General features: G+C 36.2%; 1 protein-coding gene across 4 annotated transcripts in view; it reads left to right on the top strand.

Annotated features, from left to right (window-relative positions):
* TRAPPC8 (trafficking protein particle complex subunit 8) overlaps window positions 1-14,410 on the top strand; it is a 55,169-nt gene that overhangs the window by 24,929 nt on the left and 15,830 nt on the right. For all 4 annotated transcript variants that reach the window (XM_082044397.1, XM_082044398.1, XM_082044399.1 and 1 more), the window contains 12 exons: window positions 651-756; window positions 1,963-2,094; window positions 4,204-4,428; window positions 5,524-5,632; window positions 6,346-6,540; window positions 6,716-6,846; window positions 7,937-8,011; window positions 8,717-8,843; window positions 9,898-10,055; window positions 10,868-11,307; window positions 12,084-12,231; window positions 13,530-13,626. In XM_082044397.1, the coding sequence (XP_081900523.1) occupies window positions 651-756; window positions 1,963-2,094; window positions 4,204-4,428; window positions 5,524-5,632; window positions 6,346-6,540; window positions 6,716-6,846; window positions 7,937-8,011; window positions 8,717-8,843; window positions 9,898-10,055; window positions 10,868-11,307; window positions 12,084-12,231; window positions 13,530-13,626 (1,943 nt within the window). The remainder of the gene's footprint in view (window positions 1-650; window positions 757-1,962; window positions 2,095-4,203; window positions 4,429-5,523; window positions 5,633-6,345; window positions 6,541-6,715; window positions 6,847-7,936; window positions 8,012-8,716; window positions 8,844-9,897; window positions 10,056-10,867; window positions 11,308-12,083; window positions 12,232-13,529; window positions 13,627-14,410) is intronic.

Genomic DNA, 14,410 nt, shown 5'->3' on the forward strand with positions numbered 1-14,410 from the left:
GATGAAATGTTATTAACTGACCACAGCTTCCCTGCCCTCCTTGTGGAGGGGGAGGGCTAGAAGAGTTGGGAGTGAAGTTAAGCCAGGGAAGAAGTCAGGGGAAGGTGTTTCAGTTTTGGTTTAATTTACCGCGATCCTATTCTGTTATTAATTGGCAATAAATTTTTATCTTCCCCAAACCAAGTCTGTTTTGCCTGTGATTGTAATTGATCAGTGATCTTATTGTCCTTATCTCAGCACATGAGCTTTTTAATCTAATTTTCTCCCTGTGTCTTGCTGAGGAGGGTGCATGACAGAGCAGCTTTGAGGGCATCTGGTGCCCACCAAAATCAACCCAGCACAACTTCTTTCCGGCTGTTGGAGTTCTCACTTATTAGATCATTTAGTTGGTTGGATCATTTTAGTCGGTATTTGTATAAATACAATGCTCTCTAGCTTTGACTTTCAAAAAACTGCTTTTGTAATAGGATAGGACATGTAATATGTCAGTCTGTTGTTTTGCAGGAGGTGAACTTTCATATATTTTACTTTAAGGAGGATAAACAACAGAATGTCAATCTGATACAATATGGAGAAGAGTTGTCAGATTTGAGATGAAAAGTTTTCCATGATTTATTTTAATAATTATTACATCTCTGTTTTTGCCTTAGGAACATGATTCTGGCTGAACGCTGTGTGCTGCTTAGTGCTGAAATCTTAAAAAGTCAAAGCAAATATTCCGAGGCAGCTGCTCTTTTGATTCGTTTAACCAGTGAGGTAACATACTTAGTAGCTTTTTCCACTCTTGCCTTCCCGCTGCGTACTTACCAGAGCTCTTCTAGGTTATTTCTGAATCTTGTCCTAAGATATTTTCTAGCTGAAGGTAGCAAATGAGCTGGTATAAAGCATGAAGTGAAGAAAACTATTTACACTCGAAGTGAAGAAGCTAGTGCTTTTATTCTTTTTCTAGTGTAGCATCTTTTGTGTAGCTTGGAGGAAACTCCAGTGGGTAGTTAATTCTGGCTTTGTGGCCAGCTGCACCAAATCTGATGCTTCTGAGACACTTCTGGGGACAGATCAGGCATAGATTAAATTTGCTTAGTTTTGTAAGTTTCGCTCTCAAGTGTGATGTGTGGGGTTTTTTTTGTTTTGTTTTGTTGGGTTTTTTTAGCTTCATTCTTGTCCCTCTGACTTAAGCTTGTCACCAAAATTTATGTGAGCAGTGTAAGTTATTTAGGCAAGGAATTTAAATACTGTTGGCTCTGCACAATCACATTACGACTTAAAATTATATGTAGTATGCTTGTGTTGCCTTTTGGTACTTGCAAGGAAAATCTTCATAGAATATTATGTAGGTATTTGAGAGTGTATTTGTAGTCCAGACACATACTTGGACATCACTGATAGCGTGGACTTCAGTTGTATTAAAATAAGATAGATTCTCTTCTGATATATAGCTGTGTCTTGGCATGAGAACAGAAGGGGATAATAATAAGACATTGTACGTTATTAAGAAATCATCCTGGTTCTTGTGGTACAAATTCACTCAGTTTCATTGTTCCCTTTATCCTTCATCCTGTTAAAGCTCTTTTTTATTTTTTGTTTCTAGCTTTATTATCTGCAGGGGGAGGGATGGGAAAAGGTAGCAGAGTGCTTCAGAGGTAATGGTGTGGGAAACTGTAGCCTGAGTAACTGAAAAAGCAGAAAATATTTATTTTGTCCTTTATACTGAAACAGGTTGATATAAATCTCTCCGCTGGAAAAAATACCCATGCGTTTGGTATTGAACACTATACATATAATAAAGTGAAAAATAAGTCTAGTCTTATTTTCTTTATAAGCATCCACGTACATGTAATAGTAAAAGAATCTTCAGCTTCGCAGCACTGTTACAGCTTAGTGTCCCTGCTATTAATAAAAGGCCACTGTTATCTTTGTTTGCATTCAACTTTGAGGCTAATTCTGCTTTTTACTTTTAAATAGGATTCAGATCTTCGCAGTGCACTTCTGTTGGAGCAGGCAGCCCATTGCTTTATAAACATGAAAAGTCCCATGGTTAGGAAGTTTGCATTTCATATGATATTGGCTGGCCATAGATTTAGCAAAGCAGGCCAGGTGAGTATTATATTTCTGTGTGGAAAATATGCCCGGTATTTGATACTTAGTCTGAAAAACATGTTAAATATGTCACTAGTCTGGAGAAAGATGCTTGGCTTTTGACACTTTTGTGTTACAAGTATTCATCTCTCTGATCTTCTGAAAATTACTCTGACATTGATCAGCTTAATCTTTTATTTGTGTTTTTGAAGTAGTGCTGAAGGTCTCTGACCTGAGACTTAACTAATGTGTGCTTTCATTTCTGGGTCTCAGTTTTATACACAGTGAAATACAGGTTTTTATTTGGGTAAATGAGTATTTTTACTTTAGAAATGAGTGAGTTGCAGGAGTTAAGGATGTGTTAAACTCTTAATTTATTAGAATAATAGCAAAATTTAACCATTTTTCCGGGTGCCTTAACCACAAGCTTTTTAGTGGAGGTGCAGGTGTGTGGACAGTTACTACAAGACAAACTAAAGCATCTCTTTATGGCTGCTTAGACTTAAGTAGCAATTAAACCAGTACACATCAGATTGTTTTTACTTCCATTCACATTCCTAAGCAGACAGCTCTGTGGTGAATTAACTTAACGTTTGGACACAACTTGTGTGTACTATGTCTGTCTCAGTTGTGGAACAGACACTCTAAAGATAGCTTGTGCTTGATTCCTGCTGTGGTTAGCCACCAAAGTTCCTTTATGGGCCTGCCCTCAAATGCAGTCAGTTTCAGTATACTAATAAGCTGCAAACCTGTGACAGAAATAAATTTCATATTGCAAGTCAATAATACAGGAGAACCCAGGCATGAGAATTCTATTTGAAACAAAGCCCTGTGGACTTGGAGGGGTATTCTCCTACCCCACCCAGTCTCATTTTTATCATCCTGGCAAGGACTGAAGAAAATACAGTTTTATTCTGTATTTAAAGTCACACATGTGAAGAATAGTAGTAGTATTCCCTCCACTCCTCATTTTTCTTCATGCAGTAGTTCCTCTGGCTGTTTTGATGACAATACAGTATTGACAGGGTGCTCTTGATCAGAAGGGTTTCTATATTTATTATTTTATATCTCCTTTGCCTGGAAAAATGTACGCATTTTGTAAAGCTTTGACTTTGTCTTCATCTAACAGCTCTCTCATTGTTTGCATCCAATTCCTTTAGGGATTCTGGTTTCAAAGGAATTATTTTTTCAGTGTTACAGTTTTTTTGTTTTTAACCCTCAGAGGCACCAAAATATTAAATGTTACTGAAGAGAAGTCAGCCAGGCTGCTTAGCTGTATACTGTAGTACTATATTTTAAAGTGTCAGTAATATTTGCTGATGTTAAGGATTTACTGATTGTACTCTGCTGTCATCACCACACAAATTTCAACCTAACTTAGATTTTTTTTTTTCTTTTTCCCACTACTGCTGTAAATAAGGGAATGCAGTTCCCTTTTGTTAGAAGCTGAGACTTGCCTGTACAGTGAATTCCTATGTAGATGTTCAATGCCTAGACTTGGGGTTGAATACCCAGGTCCTGATGTGTGTAAAGGAAGGGAACTGTGGATCTGATTAGGAGCAGAGCATCAGTCTTCCAGTGGCTGATGTGATTGGTAATTTTGTATTGTGTGTACTGCAGGGCTGTGTTTTGGTGGTTTGCTTGGCATGGATTTTGTCCCGAGTGTGTCTACTGACCAGTGATTGACTGGGAGTGTCACACTGAAAGTTCAGTTACGGAAGTTAAATGTGTTAAGTCTAGCTTATGTTCCGAGGCTTGGCAGTAGAGCTTTGTAGACTTTAGTAGTCAGTCCTAAAGCAACACAGAACACTATTTTAGAAGTAGTATTCTCTTGTTATTTGCTTTCTTAACTTGTTGCCTCTTACGCTAGTCTTTGAAAACATGAACTTAATCTGCAGGTTAGGCTCTGTGCTGTAGAAACCAACACTTCTGCGGTGCTTAGATTACTGTTGACCAAATGTGATGAGGTGCAGTTCTGCAAACATTACACTTAGCATGATGGGGGGTGGTGGTAGAAACTTCAGCAACTTTTCTGAATTACTGTTCAATCTTCCTAATATTACAAAATAGAATGAATGGTTAATGGGGTTATTTGAGAAATCAACTTACTTGTTTTTTTTCTTGCAGAAAAAACATGCCTTGCGTTGCTACTGTCAAGCTATGCAGGTTTACAAAGGGAAAGGCTGGTCTCTTGCAGAAGACCATATCAACTTCACTATTGGTCGCCAGTCCTTTACACTTCGGCAGCTTGACAATGCTGTGTCTGCCTTCAGGCATATTTTGATCAATGACAGTAAACAACCTCCAGCTCAGCAAGGAGCTTTTTTAAGAGAATATCTTTATGTTTATAAGGTAAATGACTTTTCATTGCCTTTATTCCTTGAGTAATCAGTAATTTTATTACTAGTAATTTTCTATTAAGTCATTTAACGATTTTTCGATCATACCTGCTTTGTTCCAGGATTGAGGTTTTTTTAAATCTAGTTCATGTGTTAATTTTTTACTTTAGATTTCAGTAAAACAAATATACTGCATCTCATGTGTGTATAAAGTGTATTTCCACTGATGAGTGTTAGTGTGACTTTGTATGTGTTTTTATTACACTAAAATGAACTCTTCCTTTTGAGGGTTATGGCTGAATTGCAGCTTGTGATAGTTAGGTTTCTTTCAGAGGAAGTGGATCTGGGTTTTCTTTTTGATCAATTTATAATGATTTTTGAGGCTTTTAATATTGTAATAAATGATTAATAAAGACTAGGTAGCTCTGTCACCTTTTTTGGTACTATAAAGTACTCCCCATCCATGTTGTAGTGCATTATATTCTTTAATACAGACTTTTATACATCAAGTTACTCTGACTGGGTTGGCTGTAAGTTCATGAGTGATTCTGGATGGTAGTATGCCATGTACATTGTGAGGTGTTTAGTGCTGATATCACCACACAACTTGCAGCCATGTAGTTACTTACTACTCTTTAAAGCTTGTAAAAAGGATTTCTGTGGTGTTTGCTGAGATATGGTAGACATTACTCAGCTAGTGTTTAAATCCACAGGTCAGCTGTCGTGTAATGGTGGTGGTGTAATGAAAGCAGCTTATCAAATTCTGAATTACAGAGTCCAGCTTTGCATCAAATAAAGCTGTGACAGCCATGCAGCCACAATAGTGATTAGAGTGCCAGATTAAGCTAATTATTCTTTTGTTTTCTATAAAGATCTCACAAACTTCAAAATGTTACTGAAGGAAAAAATATTAATTCAGACTGTCAAAGCAGAAGAAAGTATCAAAACAGTTGATTGAAATGAGTCATTCGATCTTAAAAATAGTAGCTGTTCAAACATTGAGTGCTTATAGCTTATCTTCCTGATCAATCAATTATTGGTAATGTAGAGTGTGAACATAATGTATTTGCATAATGCATGACACTCTGTTTTCCTCCTTTTGCTCCAGAACGTAACCCAGCTGTCACCTGATGCTCCCTTGCCGCAGCTTCCTTTACCATATATTAACAGCTCAGCAACCCGTGTTTTCTTTGGGCATGATCGAAGGCCAGCAGAAGGTTAGAAAGTTTTATGTAAACAGATTGAAGTCACTTATTTATGGAACCAAAGCATATGCAAGAGTTGGTGTCATTAAAAAAAAAAATCCATCATTATATAGAGCTAATGTAACAAGCTAACTTCTTAAATAAGATTTCAAAATAAAAGCTTAAGCTTAGTATTTACTTGCTAGATATTTTCATACTTCCTGTGTAAATATGAAATCTACACATGTGAATGTGCTGACTTCCAGTATTTTTCTTAGCTGGAAAGCTTCAGTGCAAGTCTGTAACGAACTTCATGAAAGGGATTATTAATGCTTTAGCAAATGGTAGATGCTAGTGCCAATGCTAGAAATTAGCTTTACAGTTATCTTTCTCTCGGGTGAAATGTTTGAAACACTGTGATTACTGGATGCAAAGTAAGATGAGTGGAAATTCTTATATAAACCAGGACTGTACTGTGGGGATGTAGTCTGTCATAAACTGAAAATAATCTGTAAGATGAGTATACCATGTAGCATGCTAAAATCTTGGAATACCACAATTTGCAAATATAAGTATACTCAAATTATCCTCAATATTGTCTTTTGTGTGTATATTTCAAAATGTCTTGTGATTCACTGACTTAAATCAATTGTAAAAAAAAAAAATGACAGTGACTTAGAACTTTAAAATATTTTAAGAGTACTTGCCGTTGTTCTCATCTTCTAAGATTGCCTTACTCACACCAGGTGAAAAGCAGGCAGCTACGCACGTCAGTCTGGATCAGGAGTATGACTCAGAATCATCACAACAGTGGAAGGAACTTGAGGAGCAGGTTGTTTCTGTGATAAATAAAGGAATAATACCTTCAAACTTTCAACCAACACAGTTCTGTTTAGATCGCTACTCGGATAACTCCAGATTTCCACTTGCTGTGATAGAAGGTGAAGTTAAGATTTATACACTTCAGAAATAAGTTACAATATTTCCTGTCTTATTGTGGATTTAAGCCAATGTTCTTGTGCAGATTGTTTGCACAAGAATGCTTTAAGTGAAGCTTCTGCTTGTTGTGCAGATATCCTGTTGTCATTATTTTCTTGCACTTTTTTTTTTAAATAGAACCAATAACTGTGGAAGTGTCCTTCCGAAACCCTCTCAAAGTTCCACTTCTTTTGACTGACCTTTCATTGCTATGGAAGTTTCAACCTAAAGACTTCAGTGCAAAACGTGATGGAGAAACAAAAGAGCTGGTAAGGAAAGGTTCATTCTTTTTCAACCAAAAGCAAACAGCTATAGTTGCAGAGTATATCTTAACTGAAGTCTTCAGAATTCTATAATATGAAAACAACTGTTGTAAGTGTAAAACTTTTTTTAAAAAAAAAAAGAGGGAGGTGCAAAAAAAAGGTAGCCACTGAATTTCTTTTTGCATTATTTATATTTTCATAGATCCATAGGGCACAAAGCAGCCAAGTTAACAAACACACTGTAATGAGTATTGTAAAGCTTAATGCAAAGCAAAACACTTCCAACATTTCATTTTATGTGTAGTACATCTATTTTGAGCCACACTAGCCTTGACCAGCAGAAATGACTTGTGATATCAGTAGGTATATTATAAAATATCTTCTTCTTGAGCTACTGTACATAGTGAAATCTATGTTCTGAAAAACTGTGCTGGAATGACACAGGAAAATCTTAGTATCTCAAGTAGAAGAAAAATGAAAGATTATTTTATTAAAAAGTAATGTTTTGAATACTTTATATGAACTACTTACTACTGTTTAATTTAATACTTCAACTAATACTGTCAAAACTTCCCTCCGAAAGGCTGTACTCGCATTCATATTTTTAAAGTTTGAAAATGTTATAATACTGAATATTACAGCAAATTCCTTAATAATTTGGTTTCCTGGCTAAAAGCATTTGTAACATAAGTGACCTCCAAGGGTGCTGTGTTTGCCGGAGTTATAAACATGGTTTCACATAAATAAACCTTAGGGACTACCATACTCTTTCCCTTCTGTTCTGATCTGAGCTGTTACTTCAATGATGTGATAAATACTTCTGTGAGTGTCAGTGAAATTGATGCAGAATTCCAATTTATGGTGAAGAATCTTAACTTTCCTTCAAGCAGATGTTTACTGAGCTCTCTAACTGCTGCTTTAGTTCAGAAAGCCTGAAAAACTGGACATACAGCACCTGCTGCTCTTAACTGCCTGCAGTCTGAAACTTGGATGCTTTTTTTCCTTGAGCACTTTAGGAAAGGTGTGGGAAGTAATATTTATGGCACTTTTTCTGCCTAGGAGTAAGAGTATCTGAAAAGCTGTTTCTTCTTTTTAGGGAGTATGTGAAGATGCTATGATAGGAACTGAAGCAATAGCAGAATTTTTAATTAATAGTGAGGAGACAAAAGTGGTAAGTACTGTACTTTGTTGTAAAAATAGTCTTTTCAGTGTTGAACTTTTAAAGTTGGAGGTCAGACTTGTTATGATCTGAACTTAATGTTAAACTTACATAAGACATTACTGATATGTGAAGTACTGGAACTTCTGAATCTTTTCAGTGTGTATAAATATCTGAAGGGAAGATATGTTGGGGCAAGACACAGTGCACACAAATTGAAACACATGAGTCTCTGTCTGGACATCAGGAAACACTTTTTTTTTTTTTATTGGAATGGTGACTGAGCACACTGGGCACAGACTGCCTGTAGAGATTGTGGAATCTCCATCACTGGAGATATAAAAGCCATTTATTTGAACACAGTCCTGGGCAGCTGGGTCTAGGAGGCTAGAGCAGATGAGTTGGACAAGATGACCTCCAGAGGTCTTTTCCAACTTCAGCTATTCTGTGCTTCTGCCTCTGTTAAATTTCATTTTTGTTACAATTTAGGATTCTTTCCTAATGTAATGAGCACCTCGCATCTGTGGAGTGGTTTGATACATTCTGTATACAGGAAACTTGGAATTCAGTAAATCACCTGTAGTTATTGTATGCAGTTACATCTGACACAACTGTAAAGTAAATGTAGCTGTGAATGTCTTCAGCAATTGGCTATTTAAATGTAATAATACTTTTTTCTAGTAGCAACAACAACAAAAATTTAACATATCTCCACAGGCAAGACTAAAGCTCTTTCCCCATCAAACAGGGGAGCTACATATTCTGGGAGTCGTTTATAATCTTGGCACTGTTCAGGGTACTGTGACATTAGATGGGATAGATCCTTCTATTGGATTACAGACAGGTAAGTGTATTACTCCCTTAAGCTGGGTGTCTCTGGGAGGGGGAGGCATGGCTCCTGCAGGGTAGAACTAAATTCTGGTGTTTAATGTTTGACTACTGTGATGAAAGGCCTTCCTTCAGTTAAGGATGTTGGAAAAAAGATAACAACTGGAACAGGAAAAGAATGAATTGGCACCTGCAGGAATCCCATGAGAAAGGAAGTAACCTCTAGCAAACCCATACATATTGTTCCTTTTAAATCTGTGGAAATTTAGAAGCCACTAAAAAAATACAAAAAAAAATTCCATCTATGCCATGTTGAAAGTATAACAGCTTTCACTGACTGTTTTGCCATTCATTTTCTTCTGGGCCTTTTAGACAAAAGTTGGAAGCTTACAAAGCAAAATGTTACACTGAAGTTCTTTGCATAGATTCCCAAATTTAAATTTGGCTTTTTTTTTTTTAACCATATTGACTTTATTTTGTTTCGCTGACTTTATATTAACATATAAATGGCTTATTAATCGCATGTTTCTTGATCTGTTTTGTTGAGTCATTCACCTAATGTACCTGAAACTGTATATCAGGGAAAATTGAGTTGTTGGAGAAAATAGAGATTAAAGCACTTACTTGAAAATGTCTAAAAGAAATAAAGAAGCTTGTTTAGCTATCTATGAGCTGGAAACCTTTGGAATATAAAATCTCTTGGAGAGTGGTAGCTGGTCTTTGAAGGAAATAAAAATGTTTTGGGAGACTTTTCCAGCTTGTCAGAAATTAGGAAAGGAAAGAAATATATCACCTCCCCAATTTTAGTCAGCTTATTAAAGGGCGGAGAAAATACATAATAGTGGGTAACTGGCTGTCTAACCTTGCAATAACTATGCATTTTGTGTGACAGTAAGCTTTGAATAGTTCTTTATCAGTGATGCTGCTTAATCAATGAACACTGCATGTACCCACTAACAGAAAAATCAAAATGATTTTTGAGATTGGGTAGGGAGCTTTGTATCACTTCTCAGGAAAGAAAGTTAATTACTTTGTTTAAAAAATATCAAACTTCTAAAAAATTGTTTCAGGAAAATTTGTCTCCAATGGATTATCTGTACGAGGACGACAAGATTTAGAAATCCAAGGGCCTCGACTTAATAACACAAAAGAAGAAAAAACATCTATTAAATATGGACCTGATCGACGTTTAGATCCCATTATTACAGAAGAAATGCCTTTGTTGGAGGTATGTAGCTACTTCTTTTGGTGGTTTTGAGGAAATAGCTGAATCCAGAGCTTATAAATGTAATTCTAACAATGAAATGTTAAACTTTGTTAATGCCAAATCTTTCCAGTTAACTTCTGATCTGTCAGTGCCAAACTTGGGTGGGTTTTTTTTCTTCAAACTGGAAGCCTCCAAATCACTGTTCTGAAAACTTACATTCCTTCTAGAATTTTAGCTGACAACAGCTTTTGTAGCCAAGTTTCAAGGTGAGGGTGATCAAGCAAAGAAGCTTCTTTCCTATTTGCTTGCCATTCATCTAAAATAGTTCAAGTTGCTTAATTAAAACACAGCGGTTTTCCTTCCTACTGTTATTAAAATGGTATGACTAACTGATTAATGACAACGCTCTGTAGAACAGATTATTTCAGTGGGAATGGATCTGCAGTGATCATCCAGTCCAGCTGCCTGACCACTACAGGGCTGGCAGACTTCAAGTATGGTATTAAGGGCCTTCTCCAAATGCCTCTTAAACACTGACAGCCTTGGGGCATCATCCACCTCTCTTGGAAGCCTGTTCCAGTATTTGACGACCCTCTCAGTAAAGAAATGCTTCCTAATGTTTAATCTAAACCTCCCTTGGTACAGCTTTGAACCGTTCCCTGGTGTCCTATCACTGAGTACCAAGGAGAGGAGCTCAGCACCTCGCTCTCTACTTCTCCTCAGGAAGTGGTAGAGAGCAATATAGTTTTACTATTTTGGTGGTTGTTTTCATTCATGTTGGTAACTTGGCTCAGTGTTCATGTTTTTCTTTTCTCCTGTTCTCTCCCATACAGGTGTTCTTCATAAATTTTCCTACAGGGCTTCTCTGTGGAGAAATCAGAAAAGCGTATGTAGAATTTGTAAACGTAAGCAAGTGTCCTCTTACTGCACTGAAGGTTGTGTCTAAGCATCCAGAATTTTTTACTTTTGGTGGAAATACTGCTGTTCTAACGCCACTAAGTCCTTCAGCTTCTGAAAACTGTAGTGCTTACAAGACTGTTGTGACAGATCCTACCTCTATGCGTACAGCACTGCTATCTTCAGCTTCTTCTGTAGACTTTGGGGTTGGCACAGGTCAACCTGAAGTAATAAACGTCCCACTTCCTGATGCTATTCTTCTTCCTGGGGCTTCAGTGCAGCTACCAATGTGGTTACGAGGACCAGATGAAGAAGGTGTTCATGAAATTAACTTTCTATTTTACTATGAAAGTATTAAAAAACACTCAAAAATGTGGTAAGCTCTTTATCTTTTTTTCTGTTGTACTTACTAGACGCATTGTAAACATTGTAAGCATAAATGTAAATATTACTGAATTTCTTTCAACTGCTGTGATGTTGTAGAAGTGGTCTGTTATCTGCTATTGTAAGCAATGATTTTTTTTTTTCTGCTATATGATCTAATTTCAATATGAAATTATAATCTACAGTCCTGGAGATTGAGCATGTCTGGAAAAAGGCAGAATAGTGATGGTTCTAGAAGTCAACTTTCAAGATTGTCGGTTCAGGGGAATTTGTTGAATGCAGTGGTATTCTGTCTAAGTGTTTTTTTATCAAATTTTTATGAAGGAGATGTGACTAACTAGTGGGCCTCTTATGGTTTATTTACTCAAGAAGTCTGTTTTCCAAAGTGTATGGTGGCATTAAATAGATTCATGGTGTCCCTGTGCCACTACATGCCTGTTTTTCACTGTGGCAGTTGTCTTACATCAGAACTATTTCAGATGTATTTCTTATCATGGTAACATACAAACCTATTTCTGCAGTATTCAAAACTGGCTAAGAGACTGCATGTTTGAACAGCACCTACCTGCAGCATGATTGTTCAAAATAATATAGTTCTGATAGGAAGCTAAAAAGAAAAGTCTCTTTGGTTGAAAGGAATAAATAGTTTAATGGTCTTAATATTGATGACAAACATAAAAGCTAAACTTCTTGATGACAGGTTCTGGACAGCAGTTCTGGTTGTTCACAGTGTCTTTTTCTTCTTCCTGACCTCTTCCCCTTTCCTAGTCACAGAGTATTAAGGCACACTGCAGTTATTTGTACTAGCCGGTCTCTGCATATTCGAGCTACTGTCTGCAGAAGTAATGCACTTAAAGATGAAGAAGGCAGAGGAGACAATATGTTGGTGTTTGTGGATGTAGAAAATATCAATACTGTAAGTTCTTATTTTTAATAATAATTCTGTTCGAAAGATCGGCAGATGTGTAAGCATCACCAGTAGAACCAAGACTTAAGTAAAAGGGTTTTTTTACAACTGTTATGCAAACACTAAGCAAACCTTGCGTATTTATTTTTTCCAGTCACTGTTGGAAATGAAGTACTAATATTTAGTTATATCTCAGCTCTCTGGAAGTCTGCTGTAACTATCTGTCCTAAGTGAATCCCAGTACTGTAATTCAGAGTCCCTTTTTCTTCTAGGAAGGTTATTCCAAATTTATTCATCAAAAATGATGATCACAGTTTTCAAGATTGTTCTGAATGAGACAACCTGTGCCCACTGCAAACTTTCAGTGAAAACACTGGTAGAATTAGTGGTAATGTGAAGTAAAAATTTAAGCTTCAACTTGAACGAAGTTTCTCTGTTTACATTTATTACCAAATTCTAAAAGACTTTTTTTCAAATATAATCCAAAACCAGATGTCTGTTTTGATCTGTTGACTTAGCAAAGCAGATGAAAAAATACCAATTTTTCATACCACAATAATTTAAATTTACTAATTTTTTTGCTAAAGCTGCTCCCATTTTTTCAACCACGAAGTAAGGTAATTGAATCCTCTGTTTATAGAATTCTTGGACATTTAGCTGGTAGTGGAATCACTGAGCTGATTTGTTATTTTGTTTTAAAGGTGTGTGTGTGCTATTCTTTTCCTTTAGCTGCTAAAGTGAATATTGTCCATTCTTCCTTTGAGGAGGAAGGAATGTTTCATAAAGTACTCATGTCGTTAACAGATAACACTTCGAGACTTAATTTTCCACTTCCACCTCTTTCCAAGAAAGGAAACTAATGCCAAAAGCTACTTTTTGTTGTGTATATATGTTTAAAAAAAAAAAGGTATTTTTGGGATTTGTGACCTAGCAATATTCCTAAAGTAATCTTGGAAACTAAGTGTCCTTGTGGGCAGTGTTCTGCATTGGAGTTAAAAGCCTAGGTTTTATTATAGTTGTTTTAATCTGAAATGCTAGCTTGTGGGTGTTTTTTCTGCGGAATCTTTTTTTCTTTTGATGTGGCTTTGTTGACTGGAATTGGAAGTTGCTGTGAGCTGGGACTGTTGTTTTATGTTACAGTGGGTCTTAAATCTCTTCTTTTTTCTCCTTAGTACTGTTATGGATGGTGTGTCTAATGAGTTGAATTAAGATTCTAACAGTACCACCTTGCAGTGAACACTTATTATGCATTGTAGAACATCACAATTGTCATTGGTCTTTGACATAATTTTTGTTTTTTTCCTTAGAGTGAGACTGGCGTTAAAGAATTTCATGTAGTACAAGTTTCAAGTAATAGCAAGCACTGGAAGCTTCAGAAATCTGTTAACATGACTGAAGACAAAGGTGTGTATCTTTATTACCAGAAGGATGGCAAGTCAGGCTTCTGCCTGACAACAACAGATAAAAGAATCCTACAAGGAGTTTAATTTGGCTTTCAGAATAAATGATTTCTAAAAACTTTTTTCAGACATACTACAGCCCTTCTTTTGTTAGTGTTTCGATAAAAGTATATTGACACATAACTTTTAAACTTCATTAATTTTAAAAGTGGACTTACACATGAAATTATTTCTGTGTTGTAGAGAAATCTGTGTCTGGGCTTGCTGATAACTTGCCTCACAAGAAATATGTTTCAATGTCCCTTTACTGTTAGTTATTCATATCAGTGTTAAATTTAACCGATCAACAGAGTATTTGACAAGAGCTCTATTCAGTTATTAGAAATATAGCAGAATTACTAATACTGTATCCTGCATTAGCTAGTAAAAGCTGCTCATTTTTGAACTATCCTAAGAAAAAAAGTGCTGTCATTTTATATAATGAATGTTACAGAATCCTAGAATTGTTTAGGTTGGAGAAGACCTTTAAGATCACAGAGTCAAACTGTTAATCAACACTGCCAAGTCCAACACTAAACCATGTCCCGGAGCACCACATCTACACTTTGAATTATTACGTTGGTGCAAAAGTAATTGTGGTTTTGGACCGTGGATTTTAAATCATTATAACTAGGCTCAAACACATCTTTACTAATCAAAATAGGAACCACTACAATCAACAGAGTTTTGGCAATGAGAAATAAGTTTGTTTATTCCTGTAGTGTAAAAATGTGTGTTTTGGGATTTGA

The sequence above is a fragment of the Streptopelia decaocto genome (assembly GCF_964273445.1).
Source record: "Streptopelia decaocto genome assembly, chromosome: 2".
Classification (NCBI taxonomy): Eukaryota; Metazoa; Chordata; class Aves; order Columbiformes; family Columbidae; genus Streptopelia; species Streptopelia decaocto.